We start from the raw sequence: 16,900 nt of genomic DNA on the forward strand, positions 1-16,900 counted from the left end.
AAATGTGTCGTCAGAAGAGAGGATGGTGGGATGTCTTATTTTGAGCATGTCATCAGGAAAGGCAAATCTATAGAAAAGGACATCATGCTTCATAAAGGAGAGGGTCAGTAAACACACAAGGAAAACCTTCATTGAGACGGAGTGACACAACACTCACAGCATAGTGAAGGTGGCACAGAACTGGGCATGGCTCTGTTACACAGAAGATCATCCTAAGTCACAGCCAACTCAATGGCAACTAACAATAGTACAAAAAAAAAAAGAATGAAAACTACATCACCAATGACATTTTATATTGTTTACATAATGAAATTATCATTTCCACTGCTTCTTTTAACTAATACGTGATTTCTACTACGTTTTCTACTACATATGTGACTCACATTATACTGCTAGTATCAGTGCTGCTGTAGAACACAATGTGAAAAGCAGAGACCGGGGACATTGATGATACATACTATCTGATATTGACAAAAGTACAGTCCCATTTTAGAAGCCCAAGCTGAAACATCCAGGCTAAGGATATTCCAGGGTTCTATTTGCCTGCCGAGAAGCAGTCAACTTAGAGGCTGTATTGTTCCTCTGTGCTGCCACGAAGCACATGATAATTTCAAAGAGCAAACCCTGCTCCAAGCTAAGACGTCATGCGATCTATTTATGAAGGTTGTTTGACTTAAGCTTATCTTTTGTCTGAGAAATGACAAATGATAACTGAAGAGCAAAACAAACACCTTGAGGCTTTAAAATCATACGTTCCTCACCCCATTTCATGCCTATTTTATTTTTTTTCTTTCTAAAGACAGACCAAGTCAAATGTTGGAAGCTTTTTTCTTTGAGGCCATTACAACTTTTATTGATGAAAGTTGTCAAGTGCCATCGAGTCGGTTCAGACCCATAGCGACCCTGTAACAAGGTTTCTGAGGCTGTACATCTTTACGGGAGCAGAAAGCCTCATCTTTCTCTCGCGGAGCGGCTGGTAGCTTCGAACTGCTGACCTTAAGGTTCGCAGCCCGATTCATAACCACGACGCTACCAGAGCTCCTTCATTCACATTTCTTTTCTCCTTGTTTTATTATTCATTTCTGTTCATAATCTATTCATCCAATAACTTTTATTTTTTTTACATCTACAATCCACATTCTTGGAGTCCTGGTCTGGGGCTGTGAGCTAATGTGTCAGGCTGCAAAGTCATTTGAACTTCAAGGTCGGTGGCTCGAGCTCACCAGCTGCTCCTTGGAAACCCTATCCAGGGTCACTCTGGGTCAGAATTGACTCAATGACACTTAATAACAACAACAATATCCACATTTTTAATTCTCAATTAAAATGATTTCGAAGAGAAACCTTATCTGGTATCTTGGCTTTACCAGACCTAAGGCTCCAAAGCTACTAAAATCTTTTCGACAGGTTCCTCAAGTGACTTGGTAGTATTAATTATGTACAGGACCAGGCAGTGTTTTATTATGTTGTAAATAGGATTGCTATGAATCAGAACTAACTTGATAGCATCTAACAACAACAAATGGTACAAAACCATCAATATACATTTAACTGTTAAGGGCCATCAAGTTGGTTCCAACTCATGGTGACCCTGTATAGGATTTCCCAGGAACAGATGGTGGGTTTGAACCACTGATCTTGAGGTTTACGCTGACCTTGTGGTTGGTTCAGCGCTTTATCCTACAGCACTGCACCAGGATTCCATACACCTAACTAGCCTGTTTTAAAAATAAACATAAATAACATATTCCACAAAGACAATGCTCTACATCCTACTTTGTGAGTAGGATCTTAAATGACCATAAGTGGTCATCAAAGCTGCAACTATTGATCTCTCCATGTGCAGAAGAAAAAAGAATGACAAAAACTGAAAATGCTTGGCATCAATTAGTCTAGTGAACATCAGTCACCATGACTCAGATTAGAAGAATTCAATGGTACCCTTCTACCACTGCCAACTGCTTAGACAGGGATCAAATTAGGTGTTCCTGGATAGAATGGGAGAAAATGTGCAACAAAACACAAAATTATAAATTAAAAAAAAAAAAAAATCAAAGTTATTGGTCAGCAAGAGATAGGAGAACCCAAGACTGTGGCCCTCTGCCAGATTTTAGGCCAGATTTTACTCAATTTTTCAGTCAAGCAGTACATGGGTATGTAGAAGGGACAAAAGCAGTAGTAAAATATGTTCACTGGAATGGTCAACCATTCAAGATCAAACAGGCAACATTACCCTAAGGACACAATTGAGAAGGGATGAGGAAAAGGGTAAAACGGAAGTTAGAACCCCAGGGAAAAAGAGGAATAGCTGTTGTTGCATGGAGGGAGATTGCAATCATTGAGATGAAACCAAGTGTACAATTTGTTGAATGTAAAACTGATAATCTTTGTAAACTTTCACTCAAGTCACAATAAAAGATTTCACACAAAAACTACTGTGACCTAGCAATATCTCATACGTATATATCCAAAAGACTCATAAAGAGACTTGTACAACAATGTTCATTGTAGCACTACTTATAGTAGTCAAATAGTCAAAGAGTAGAAACAACCCAAATGCTCATCAACACATGAATGAACAACATTTGGTACAAATACAAAATGGAATACTACACAGCTAGTAGGAGAAATAAAGTCTTGTTACATGCTACGGTATGAATGGAGTTTAAAGACATCATACTGAACGAAACAAATTAACCACAAAAGGGCAAATATTATACAACCTCACTTATATAAAAACATATAAAAAGGCATATGTATAGAGACCAAAGTCTATTAGTGGTTACAGGGAGGAGAGGGAAGAGAGGAGAAAGGGAGTTAATAGTGATGAAGAAGTCAAATTGATTACGTTCTATTGCACAGCTGATTCTTGTAATTGCTGTCCATTAGTTATACACCTGTAAAAAGTGACTTGGCAAAAATCGTACGGTATATTTACAACAATGACAAAAAAATAAAAAAGAAATGCATATATTTAAGCATTGTTCATTTAAGTTTCTTTGCAGAGGTCACTGTGAGACTGAGAACAGAAGATTGACGTAAATGCCACCATAAAGGACATCTTGGAACAGAATGTTCCTTCCTTAACTAGCAAGAACCTATAACTTTCTGCTGGGATAGTAAACATGTCTGTTTGGAGTGAAAAATCACTGTGGAGGGCAAGTAGGACTCCGCATAACAAAGCTTTATTCAGAAAATAATGAGGGGAGTAACATGCATAGTTGTTTGATGGAATTGCTCTTCACTGGCATTGTACAAACATGTGGTTACGTTGTTTTCTTGTTTGTTTCTACTAACAGGTAATTGAACTTATTCAAATACTAAAGGTAAACAGTTGGGGAAAATAGCAGTTCTCAAGACAGACTGTAGGAAAGACCACAGTGGTGACCTTTGCTACTGAGTAGAGGGGCTCACTCTGTAGGTACCTGTCCCCTTCTGATCATTCACTCTCCTGCTTTCATTTGCTGTTTTCTGCCTTAAATATCCAATGACCATCATTTTCCTGCACTACAGGCCACCATCACCTACACTATAATTTGCACTTCATGTTTCTCACCATTTCCCAATTAGTGGTGCTGGTGGTGGTGCTGGTGGTTAGTGGTGTAGCCAGGGTTCTGATTCACAGTGACTCTGTATAGGAACAACTGATAGATTTGAAAAGCTGAACTGACAATTAGCAGTCTAGGCACTATCAAAATATGATTTACATACGCTCCAACTTTTATCTCTACGAATAAAAATTTTTAACCAGACAAATGTTTCTTCGCTAAACTTAGGTTCTTCTCCTGTAAACAACCCGGAGGTTTAACCAAACCATAATCTGACATAAGAAAGAATAAATTACAAGTCCTGGTGTGGTGCTGTAGGATAAACACTGGATTGCCATGCCTTAGAAATCCTATATTGGGTCACTATAAAGAAGAATTGATGCTTTTGAGTTATGCTGTTGGAGGAGAATGTTGGAAGTGTTAATCCATTTTGGAAGTGCCGTGAGAGTGCTCCTTTGAGGCCAGGATAGCCAAACTTCGTCTCTCATACTTTGGACATATTGGCAGGAGGGAACAGTTTCTAGAGAAGGATATCATGCTTGGTAAGTTGGAGGGTCAGAGAAAAAGAGGAAGACCCCCAACGAGATGGATTGGCCAAGTGGCAGCATCAATGGACTCAAGTGTAGCAACAATAGTGAGGTTGGCCCAGGATCGGGCAGTGTTTCGTTCTACTGTGCATAGAGTCACTATGAGTCGGTAAAGACTCGATGGTACCTACCAACAAGTCAGAATTGACTCAACAGCACTTAGCAACAACATTCAACTCTCTTATCATAAAAAGGTAATAAAAAAACAATCAGACATCCATATAGGGAGGCGTTGAGGTCAAAGATCACTAAATTCCTATTGTCCATGAATTTAGATGAAACTTTGAAGTCCTGGGTTGGTACTGTAGGATTAAGCACTGGACTGCTAACAGAAAGACTGGTCACTCAAACCCACCAGTCCCTCCTCTGAAACCCTATGCAGGGTCACTGTGGGTCTGAACTAACTCAATGGCACTTAACCACCTAACAACAACAAAGAGCTATGGAACTCATATTCTATTCTGAATAAGAGGTACCAAAGTTTTCATTCCAAAATTTTCCAACCCTCAATAATTCATCCTTTAGTATGAGGGCATCAGTGAATCCAGCGAGAAAAGCAAATTAAGACTCTCATTGAAATATTCCCTCTCTTTGGGAAAGTCAATGGGGATCTGTGGACTTTGAGCCCATTGTCAAATGGTGTGTGAAAGAGATCCAAGTTCAAAAATAAAGATTATCAGCAATAGAATGATTCTCTCAAGGTCTCAGGCCCAAATGATCTGTGTTTCAGCAAACTGATTTTGCTCATGCATTGTTTTAAACCAAGCAACTGTTTCCCAAGACATGCTTGATCCCACAATTGCTCTGTCTATTAAATTCATGGTTGAATTTGTCCAACTGCTGATTACTATTCCCATTTGCTTTAATAGTAGACACTTCCTTAATCTGTAATGAGTTTTATATACATTGCACAATCACAACCATTCCATGTCACCCATAAACATTTGATGAACTGTCCAATGTAGTTATGAGAGTTGCTTATTTGGGATGGAGCTAGGGTTCTTCCTGAGTTAATGAGATGATATACCATTAGCATTAGGCAATGGGTTGTTTCTTCCTCACACATTAGCTATACATGCTCTTTTATCCAAGGTCCCATTTGTGTCATTATCATAATTTTCATCAACTTGTCAAGATAATAAAGGACTCACTAAGTTTAGAAAAGGCCTTACATAATACATGGAAATTCAAAGAACATAGTAGAAAGCGTTTAGGAGTTGCAGTTGAATTATATCTGCATGGAGAATCATAAAGAAAGGGCTTTATAAGAGATTCATGTTTGGAAAGGGTGGAGTTAATTTTGAGGAAGAGAAGAGAGGCTCAGGTTTAAGCAGGGGAGTAGAAATAAATGGACAAAAACAGGTAATTTTAAGTCCAGGAGAAAGAACAGGAAGAAGAGCAAGTGAAGACAAATTCAGATGATAATCAAGGTCAACATGAAAGGAAGAGTCAATGTTGACTTTGAAGTTATCATCTTAACTTGTAACCCACTAGGGTACCAGGGCTGCTTAAGAAAAAAGGAGACGCCCATAAAAATAGCATACGGAATGAAGCAAACCTGGGTAAGGAAGATGGAGTGACGGGAATTGTAGTGACTTAGAGAATACGCGTCAGGCCCAACAGCACTTCGACTTATTAGAAAATGTGGGTAAAATAAAACACATCTGTTAGCGATCAAATTGTGTCTTCCTAATTGTGTGTCAATTTGACTAAGCCTGATTCCAGTATTATGTGATTATCTTCCATTTTGTGATGTGTTGGCAATCCAGCCTCTGCCTGGTGTTCATGAGACAGGATTCGGTTACGTTAGTTCTGTGAATGAAGCAGAATTAGGTTGCAAAGCATCACCTTTACTACAGTTGCCACCATTAATCAGGTCAAGGCCCTGATCTGATGTAAAGAGAGTTCCTTTCCCCTGGGGACAGCATTACCTTTCATTTCATAAGAGATAAACAAAGAGAAAACCAGCAGAGAGAAAGAAACATCAGCACCACCAAGAAAATAAGCGTTAGAAGAACAGTGTGTCCTTTGGGCATAGGGACCCTATGCTGAGAACCTCCTAGACCCAGAAAGATAGATGCCAAGGCACACAGATCTTCAAGGGACCCACTGGTGTTGAAATGAGACAAGGATATTCTCCTAGAGTCACCGGAGAGAGAAGCCTTTCCCTCGAGGTGGCACCCTGAATTCAGACTTCTACCCTTGTAGTCTGTGGGAAAGTAGATTTGTGTTTGTTAAAGCCATTCACTATTTCTTTCACAGCAGTACTAGATAACTTGGCCATCATCAGAGGCAAGCAAGGACACTATCAACAGGCATCTGTGTACTGAAGAGAAAATAGAAAGTCATCAAGGAAATAGAAAAATCAATTGTGTGGTCTCATTCAAATTAAGGAAGAGTTATACCTTATATTTTTGTGAGCCAAAAATAAAAAAAGAATATGTTTTAAAGTCAATCACCCAACTACTGATAACAAAAACATTATTAGTTATAGCTCATGCATATAACCTAAAAATGGAGTTAATGATTAAATTGGCCAGATTTGTAAAGATGGGAATCAGAATCTATTCACTGGGATATCTATACATTATCATGCAGGACATCTAAGGAAGTTCTCCAGAAGGTCCAGAGCCAACCACTCTGCTTGAATGCAACCAACGAGCTCTCAAGAACACACCCTCAGTGTTCAGAAGCTTGTGCTATTTTGACCTATCATTATATGGAGCTTGTATTTGCCTCCTTGTACTCTGACAGTCCCCAAACTGACATCCGGAGGCACATAGAACATGCTAAACATCTTTTCCATCTGTCAACGCTTCCAATATTAAAAAAAAATATCTGCCTTCTCTCCACAAGTCAGTTCCTTTCATCCACAAGTATTCTTCTTTTGTACAGAAACCATATCTATCATTAACCAGAACCCAAACCACTGTTCCCAGACCCTGCCCCCAATCACTATCCCACTTCAAACTGTGTGCAAACAGAACACAGCATTCCCAGGTAATTTATAACCTAGCGTTTCTTTAGCCATCATTTTCTATTTATGCAGCAGTGGGAATACAATTATATTTTATTGAGTTCAGTCTCCTGCTGCCCTGTTTCCTACCCTCCCGGGCAGCCTGTTTATTGTGTTTCATAAACAGATGCATAATCTAGAGTGAGTGTTCCCATCAATATAAAGGATGCCACCTCTCATCACTCTATCATTTCTGATTAAGATCACCGAGTCTAATGTATATTATGTTTTGAGCAGTGCTTTATGCTTCCCTTGCCACTTCATAGACATTATCTTATTATACACTCAAACTGGAAAAGCAGCTTTGAAGAAACTGAGGGATTAAAGGTTGAAGGAAAGGAGTGGTTGGAAATCTGACCCTTGGGAAGAGGACTGGATGACAGCATCCAATAACTTGGTTTTTAATGTGCGTCCTGCCATCTTCTAACAAGTTGCTTCACGTATCTGAGCTTCAGTGTTCTAACTTGAAAAAGTGGCTCTAAGATCATCCTTTTCTCCACAAGCCCATTTGAAGAATTAAATAAATACTCATATGCGCTGTGGGTTAATGCACCAAACTGCAAAGCGGTTTGAACTGCAAGGTTAGTGGTTCAAGCTTACCAGCTGCTCCTCGGAAACCCTATACAGGGTCTCTATGGGTCAGAACCAACTCAATGGCACTTAACAACAACATATACACATAGAACTCTTGGTATGATGCTGTAGGATCAGCACTGGACTGTGAACCACAAGGTCAGTCGTTCAAACCCACCAGCTGCTCCTTGGAAACCCTGCACAGAATCACTGAGTTGGAACTGACTCAATGGCACATCACAACAATAATCACAACATATACACATACGGTATATACTTGATACAGTCTGAGGAATGTCCTAATCTGCCTTCTTCCATGAATCTCTAATACTTAGCCCAGGACTAGGCCAGGGTTGTTATTGTTAGGACTACACATTTATTTTAAAAAATCAAGTTTTTGCCATGATCAGATTTAATAGCCTTATTATTGCTGTTAACTACTCCGATTTCTGATTTTTTAGTCCAATACACGGGAAGCATGGTGACATTGTAGGATAAGCACTGGACTGTGAACCACAGAGTCAACAGTTCGAGCCCACCAACCATTCTGCAGGAGAAAGATAAGACTTTCTGACAGCATACAACAATAACAATAGTCTTTTCATGACACTATATTGCTACATTATAAAAAACAAGATTACTAAGGGTAATAACAAAAGAAATGCTATCTATTATTAAATATTTAGTATGAATTATACCCACCATTCCTTTGCCACTTTGTCACATTGTGGTAGCTTACATGTTGTTGTTATTAAGTGCCGCTGAGTTGGTTACTACTTGCAGCAATCCTGTCTGTTTAGGATTTCTGAGGAACAGCTGGTAGGTTTGATCTGCTGACCTTATGATTAGCAGTCCAGTGTTTATCCTACAGCACCCACCAGGATTCCCACATATTGTTATGATGCTAGAAACTCTGCCGCTGGTGTTTCAAATACTAACAACGCCACCCATGGTGGACAGTTTCCAATGGTGTTTTTACACTAAACCTTACAGATGACAACAAAATAGTGTCCATTATAGTGCTAGGAGATGAGGTGCCAGAGGTTGAAAGGCACTCAGAATATACAATTGCAGCAACAATGGACTCAGATATTCCAGTGATCGTGAAGATGGCACAGAATGGGGCAACATTAACTTCTATTAACCAGAACCAACTCAAGTAGTATGAAGTATTTCAAGTACAGTATCTCATAGAATACACAACAATCTTTTAGAGAGGTATATAGGATTGTTGTTAAGTGCCATCAAGTCAGTTCTGACTCAGAGCGACCCAGCATAGGCTTCTGAGGAACAGGTTGATAGGTTTGAACCACCAACCTCGTGGTTAGCAGTTCAGTGCTCATCCTACAGCACCCCACTATTGTTGCTGGTGTTGTTGTTAGGTGTCATCGAGTAGGTACCGACTCACAGCAGAACAAAACACTGCCCAATCCTGGGTCAACCTCACTACTGTTACCACAGATTTGATACACTGAACATCACACTATTAGCTACCTTTTAAAAGGAGAGACTCAAAACACGGAAAGGTTAAGCAAACTGTGGGATGTCGCACAATAGTTGGCACAGGGATTTGAGTCAAAGTCTGCTTATTTCCAAAGCTCAACTTCTTCACAGTTTTATGTCATTATCTCTTTTAATGAGTAATGTGTACAGTGCTAATTTAAAGGTAAAAAACAAAAAAATGCACGGTATAGTAATCCCTTACCCTGAGCTCTTTCTCCAAATTGATGGGAGGTAAGAACATGATTTGCATTGTCTCTGGGGCTAGAAACACCATTGGAGGATGTTTACAGAGGCAAAAAAGTGAGGAAGAAAGGTGGCCACACACCAACCACAGTACTGGACAGTGTCTCAGGGTTGGTTAAAATGCAGACTTACACCTGGCAAACACATTCAGAATACAAACAAGACTTCAAAGTGAGTGTTCAGACTAAGAAAACAATCTTTTCAAGCACTTTTAACACCATTTAAAAGTATTCACTTATATAGAAAGCATGAGCTAATAATTTATTCATTAAAATACCCTGTACTTGGCAACATTTTATTAACCTTAGTTTATGCTAATAAGAAAAATGCTTATATATTTTGAAGATGCTGTATTTCTTTAGCATTATTTCCTAATTCTGATTTTCTTCCAAGTAGGAGTAAGCCCTTATCAATCTCTACACAACATTCCACATCCAATGAAAATAAACCCATATTATAATATTATAGGATTACAGGTTTTAGAAAGCCCAAATTTGGGAAAGAGTCTATTCCTAAACCTAACTGTGCATAAGAAATCTCCTAAGGACCTCTCTATATTTACGTTAACTTCTAGTTCTTGAGCACTTCCAAAATCTACTGGATTCGGATGTCTAGTATTGGATTTCCAGGGACTCTCTATTTATAGTCATCAGTCCACAGATAAGCATTTATATCCAAGGCTACACCATTTCACCACTGAAGCTTTGTGGAGGCTGAAGGACACACAGGAAGCATAAAATAGGGACATATGTCCCCAAAGCATGGTAACCAGTCACCTCAAATAATCCAGTGAGTACCAGAACAATTAATTTTAAGTCTCAATAATAACTGCTGCCTTTCTATTTTACAAATCTAGGTAGCGATTGTAGTGTCCCATTAGTTGTGAGAAAATGTAAACACACTGCATCAGTTTTACCCATTCCTGTACACCAGGTGGAGATAATCAAATAATTTCATGTGATTCATATGGTAAACAACCAAAATAAAAGGAAGATTTCAAAACTCTTTCTTGAAGGGTTAAAACAGGAGTGTCAAATAGAAATAATTGGCTAACATGACCCCTCTTCTTTCTAACAGCCAAGGCAGACATTGCTAATCAATCCCAGCACTTTTCCTGGTTTCATCCATAAAATAGCTTCAAAGTCCTTTTCAGCCAAGTAGACCACGGAACCACTGCTATATGATCAACTCTACCATGGAGGAAACATAGGGGTCTGAGTGTGGAACTGTAGGACACACACTGCAGTACTAACCACAAGATTCCAAATTCCAACACACTAGCCACTCCTCAGGACTGACTCCATGGATTTTGACAACTGAATACAAAAAACAAATCACTTTACTTTACATTTTGTACCAGTATAACCCATCACAGGTTATTACACCCCACATGACAAAGACTTGGAAAGTCTCCCATGTAGATGACACCCTAAGAGCTATTCAGCTCTTGCTGATTCGTGTTCACAGTGGTTTCACATTTATGAATTTGAATGGGGGTATTTAAACTCAGCCAACTGCTAAATGCTGATGGCACAGTTTTACCATTCAAATCATCCTGGTTTCTGCTGATGATTCTTCAAAGTTCTACTCTCAATAAATGCTATTTGGAGAGACAACCTGAATTCGTATGTGATCTTCAAGTTAAATATAACAGTTGAATGAAAAAACAAAAATCAGGTATCAATCTGTGCTGTTTTAGCTAGTGGTACCATAGCTTTCTCCATGTGATCTATTGGCAAGATTTTATGTATATATTTAGTGACCTAGTAAATGATAGGATAGAATCACTTAGTTTCTGCTGAGTTTCATTGAGAAAAAAAATCATTATCATTTTCTTAAGTTTCCATAATGGTCATTCTTGATTCCTTACCCTCTGTGGCCACATTCCTAATCACACCAGGTGGAATCCCATTAAAGATCAGATGTGGCGCATACCTGCTTCTTAGGTTGACTCCATCATCACACCAACAACCCCTATGATCAAACAGCAAGACTAGAGCCAGCAGACTCACCTCATCATAGATGCTGTCATTCCTGCTAAAGTCTCCAGTCTTCCTGGGAAGAACGTGGACATGAACGTGCTGAAAATGTAAGAAAGAGAAAGAAAAGGAAATGTGATTATTATCTTCCTATATATTTTTAGACTTGACAGTGATGTTCTCATGAAGCCCAATTATTCCACATTGGATCCTGCTGGATTATTTTTCAGAGAAAAATGATGTTCCCCCTCAGTAACTAGATTTGAAATCTGCTGAGAATGGAGACACACCAAACAAGAAAGAACAACTCAGCAGCAGATATGAGAGTTGGAGTGAAACGCCAGTGTTTCAGGTGCTCGATGGAATTAGTCATAGTTGTCAGTCTTCATTGTGTTTAACCAGAGCTCTGAAGTGACAGCATATCTTAAGAGGTGACCACTGCAACTCTGAAACTGACAAGAAATAAGAATTGGTTTGTACTGAGAACTACATACGGAAAGAGAGAATGAGACGCTAGGAAGTAGGGTGGACTGCGTTACAGAGGCAAGGCTTCAGATAGTAATCCTAACACCATTATATAACATTCTCCTTCATTATGCTATTAGTTACTAAATGGTAAACAAAACTCTATGCTTGGCATTGATCTCATTTGAACTTCTTAATACTACTGTGAAGCAAGTTGTACTATGATCTCCATTTTATTGGTGAAAACAATGGATGATCCCAGAGATCAAGGTCCCATCGGAAGCAGAAGCAGCACAGGAAGCCACATAGTCTAATTCTTGTCCCCACACTCTCCCGTCAGCACATGCATTGATACTGTGGGCTTACATAATTTCTTCAACAGTCCATTTCTCTAGCCTACTAAAGCACTCAGGTAATGTACATAGCAAGGCCATTATACAGAGATCTGGAGTCAAAGCACACAGCATAACTAATTCAATATATACTTCAAGGCTAAACGGCCATTTGAAAGTTTTACTTCCCAAATAGTCTTTATTGTACTTCGGCTGAAGTTAAACCTTATTCCTGCCCTTGAGCTATGTTCCAGCGTTTATTACAAACCGTGGGGAGGAATGTGAAAATGAAAAGCCTAAATATGGAGAGGCAGAAAAAGAATCAAACCTCATCCAGGATCACACCCACCCCTGCTTGATTACCATGATCGTGCTCTGAGCCTCCAAAGGGCCTCCAGAGAGCGTGAGATTAAGTGTGCCGGTGGCTTTGCTGCATAAGGAGGGAGAAATGATATGCTATTAAAGCGGAGGCAGACAGCAAGGCAGTCTGAGGTGAACAAAGCAGAGAACAAGCTTCAGATTACTTCTGCTCACATACTCCCCCAAAAGTGGCATGTTCTTGCCAGAATATTCTCCAGTCGATGATGAAATCAGTCATGGATCCCTCAACTAATGGGGCAAGTGAGTACTTGAATTACTAAAACTTTGTGAACATAGGGTGAGAGGGAGGGAGTCATAAGGAAAGATAAATCACAAACTACCCTTAAAACCAAATTCTCAGGAGAAAGACATACAGGAAGGCCCAGAGAAATTCATTCAAATCCATGAACTAGTTGATAAAAACAAGACTAGAAAAATAGCATGGTATTAGGAAGTAACCGACCCTTAGAAGGAGTCTTCACATTTTCTTTACCTGCAAACCCTGTTGTTTTTTGTTCCCCTTCCTTCATTCTATCCATCAATCCAATCTCCAGCCCTTCCTTCTGCCCAAACTTGCTTCCTGACTCTATCTTGCCAAGTGTGCCAACATGCATACCAAGTTGTTGACTATTTTACCTGCCCTATTTCAACAAGTTGTAGGATCACCACTAGACTGTGAATCACAAGGATGGCAGTTTAAACCTACCAGCTACTCCTCAGAAACCCTATATAGGATCACTATGAGACCTATATATCTGACTGCTTCCCTAGCTTCCCACACTTATCTATAAGTGTGTGTCTATTTCTATTCATTACTGATATGTCTGGGTGTGAAAATTCACTGTATAGGCAATTTTCCCTAATGGCATAGATTTCAACCCAACTTGGATCTTGACACACGTTTTTAAGTGACAGGTTGATCAGAGGGTCCTGAAAACTCACTCAGCTTCTCAGAACAGGGAAATGATGGATAAAGACAGCACAAACCTCACTACTGTGAAGGAATACCATTCCAATGTCCTTCCAGTAGAAGGACTATTTGATAAAATCTTTGTAAAAACGAAGAAGGGGATCATTTGGCATGATATGTTTCTCCTAAACTCACATTGAGCCTTACTTTCCTAAGTCCTAACAGCCTAAAGAAATCAACTCCATTGCCATCACATTGATTGGGACACATAGCGACCCTACAGGAGAGTGCAGACGTGCCTAGATGGTTTCCAAAGCTGTAATTCTGTACAGAAGCAGACTGTCATATCCTGTTTATTTCTATAAGAATGTAGACTGGTTATAGGACAGCTAATGGGTTCAAACTCCTGACCTTTGGATTGTTGTTCTCAAGTGCCACTGAGTCACTTCTGACCCATGATGACCCTTACAGAGTTTCCAAGGAGCAGCTGGTGAGCTTGAACCACCAACTTGTGGTTCAAGGTGACTTAATTCAGAGCATTAACCTGCAGCACCACACCAGGACTCCGACCTTTGGTTGTTGTTGGTGGTGATGTGCCGTGGAGTCAGTTCCAACTCATAGTGACCCTGTACAGGGTTTCCGAGGCTGTAAATCTTTACGGGAGCAAAAAGCCTCGTCTTTCTCTGATGGAACAGTAGGTAGTTTTGAACTGCTGACCTTAAGGTTCGCAGCCCGATTCATAACTACTACGCGACCAGAGTTCCTCCAACCTTTGGTTAACAGTAGAATATTTTACCCACTATGCCACCAGGGTTCCTTAGGTGCTAACAAACTTTCTACTTAATAAAGTAGTTCTGAAGTTTGCTAGGGATTTCAATTTAGCTGCTTGAGTTGGAAGAATGTTTTTTAAAGTCCCATGATACATTCCATACCAGAAATGCTTTATGGTCAAATTTTCATGATGCTCACTAACATATTAAAGTAACTGAGAGGTCCCACATGAAATACAAGTGTTTACATCTGTTTAGTCCAACACTGCAGAAACTTATTTGATTATGGAGCTACCAGTCTTTCATCCATATAACATTTATTTACATTCTTCTCATACATATATTCATCCATTTCAACATATACTTTTTGCCAGGTGCAATTCTAGAAGCCTAGGATATAGTGAGGAAAAAGACAAAGTCAGAGCTTGTATTCCAATGGGATATAGACAGTAAACAAGCAAAGGGATAAATATATAATTTAATTTTAGATGAAGAGAAGTGCTATGAAGAAAAATGCAGTGAGACAAAAATAAAGATGGAACACTGGGACACTCCAATATTTGAAGGTTGGGAAGAGATATAAGAGTAGTCAGCTTAAGAATGTATTGCTGTTGTTAAGTGCCCTAGAGTCAGTTCTGACACATAACAACCCTGTAGAGGGTTTCTGAGGAGCTGTTGGTGGATTTGAACTGTTGACTTTTAGTTCACAATCCAGTGCTGATTACAGCTCCACACCAGAAGTCCTAAGGATGTATGTTATTGTAGTTAAGCATCAAGCAGTCAGTTCTGACTCATAGTGACCATGTGTAGGGTTTCCAAGGAGCAGCTGGTGGGTTTGAACAGCCAACCATTTGTTTGAAGTCCAGTGCTGATCCAACAGTGCCACAACAGAAGAATGTACAGAAGGACATTTGTTGTTGTTATTATATGCCGTGGAGTCAGTTCCGATTCATAGCGACCCTGTACTGGGTTTCCGAGGAGCAGCTGGTGAGGTTGAACCGCCAACCTTGCAGTTCAAATGGCTTTGCAATCTGGCGTATTAACCCACAGCACCACACCAGGGTTGCTATGGGTCAGAACCAACTTGATGACACTTAACAACAACAGATGTCAACAGGGCCAAAACATATCACATGAGCCAAAGTCAATTTGTTTAACAACGGTACTGGCAAAACCATATATCCATTTACAGAAAAGTTAAACAGCATTAATCGTGCAACAGTTTGTCGTACTGTGGTGGCTATTGTGGTGTTGATGTGAGGCTAGAAACCATGCCACTCACATTTTAAATCAAAGCACAGTAAGTCATGGTAGACAGGTTTCAGTGGCACTACCAGACTAAGACAGACTAAGGAAGAATGAGAGACAGACTACTTCTGAATATTTAGCCATTGAAAATCTTATGAATAGCAACAGAGCATTATCAGATACAGGGCCAGAAGATAAGCCCCTCAGGTAGGAAGGCACTCAGAATATAACTGGGGAAGAGTTACCTCCTCAAAGTAGAGTAGATGATGATGTGAATGGAGTATAGGTTTTGAGACCTCCATTTGCTAATGGGCACAATTCAAAATAAGTGAAAGAGCTGCAAACATCTATTAATAATTGAAACATGTAATGTACACAGTATGAATCTAGGACAACTGGAAGTTGTCTAAATGCAATAAAACACTTGAAGATCAATATCTTAGTTATTAGTGAGCTGAACTGGTATTGGCAATTTTGAATCTGACAATCATATATTCCACTATGTTATGAACAACAAATTGAAGAGGAATGACATTGTACTCACTGTCAAGAAAAAAAAAATGCAAGTTCTATCCTGGAGTACAACGCTCTCTGTGATAGGATAATATCCATATACCTACAAGGAAGACTGGTAATAACAACTATTATTCAAGTTGATATACAAACCACTACATCTAGTGATGATCAAATTGAAGAACTCTACCAACTTCAGACCGAAACTGATTAAACATTCACTCAAGATGTATTAATAATTAATAGTGTTGGAGGACAATATTGAAAGTATGATAGGCTGCCAAAAGAACAAACAGATCTGTGTCAGACGAAGTACAACTAGAGTGTTCCTTGGAAGCCACAATGGCCAAACTTCATCTCTAATACTTCAAATGTATTCTCAAGAGGGACCAGTCACTGGGGAAGGACATTATGTTTGGTAAAGTGGAAGGTTAGAGAAAAAGAGCAAGACTCCTAATGAGATGGATTGGCACAGTGGCAACAGCAATGTCATCAGGCATAGCAACGATTGTGAGGTAGGCACAGAAATAGTCAGTGTTTCCTTCTATTATGCACAGAGTGGCTCTGAGTTGGTACGGACTCAATGACACCTAACAACAACAGCTAACAGTGACTGGAATGCAAAGTTTGGAAACAAAGAGGTAGAATCAGTAGTTGGAAAAGACGGTCTTAGTGATGAAAAGGATGCTGGAGATTGCATGATCTCCAAAACAAATGAATGACTCATTGAAAGTACCGTTTACAAACAATATAAAATGTGACTATACACACGGAGGAGTCTTGGTGTGGCGCTGTGGGTGAATGCACCAGAATGCAAAGCCATTTGAACTGCAAAGTCAGTGGTTCAAGCTCA

General features: G+C 39.5%; 1 protein-coding gene across 1 annotated transcript in view; it reads right to left on the reverse strand.

Moving 5' to 3' along the window:
- LOC102822436 (bis(5'-adenosyl)-triphosphatase-like) overlaps window positions 1-16,900 on the reverse strand; it is a 1,401,568-nt gene that overhangs the window by 244,865 nt on the left and 1,139,803 nt on the right. Inside the window, exon 4 of the mRNA XM_006862124.1 lies at window positions 11,483-11,551. Within this exon, the coding sequence (XP_006862186.1) occupies window positions 11,483-11,551 (69 nt within the window). The remainder of the gene's footprint in view (window positions 1-11,482; window positions 11,552-16,900) is intronic.

The sequence above is a fragment of the Chrysochloris asiatica genome, unplaced genomic scaffold, assembly GCF_000296735.1.
Source record: "Chrysochloris asiatica unplaced genomic scaffold, ChrAsi1.0 scaffold00046, whole genome shotgun sequence".
Classification (NCBI taxonomy): Eukaryota; Metazoa; Chordata; class Mammalia; order Afrosoricida; family Chrysochloridae; genus Chrysochloris; species Chrysochloris asiatica.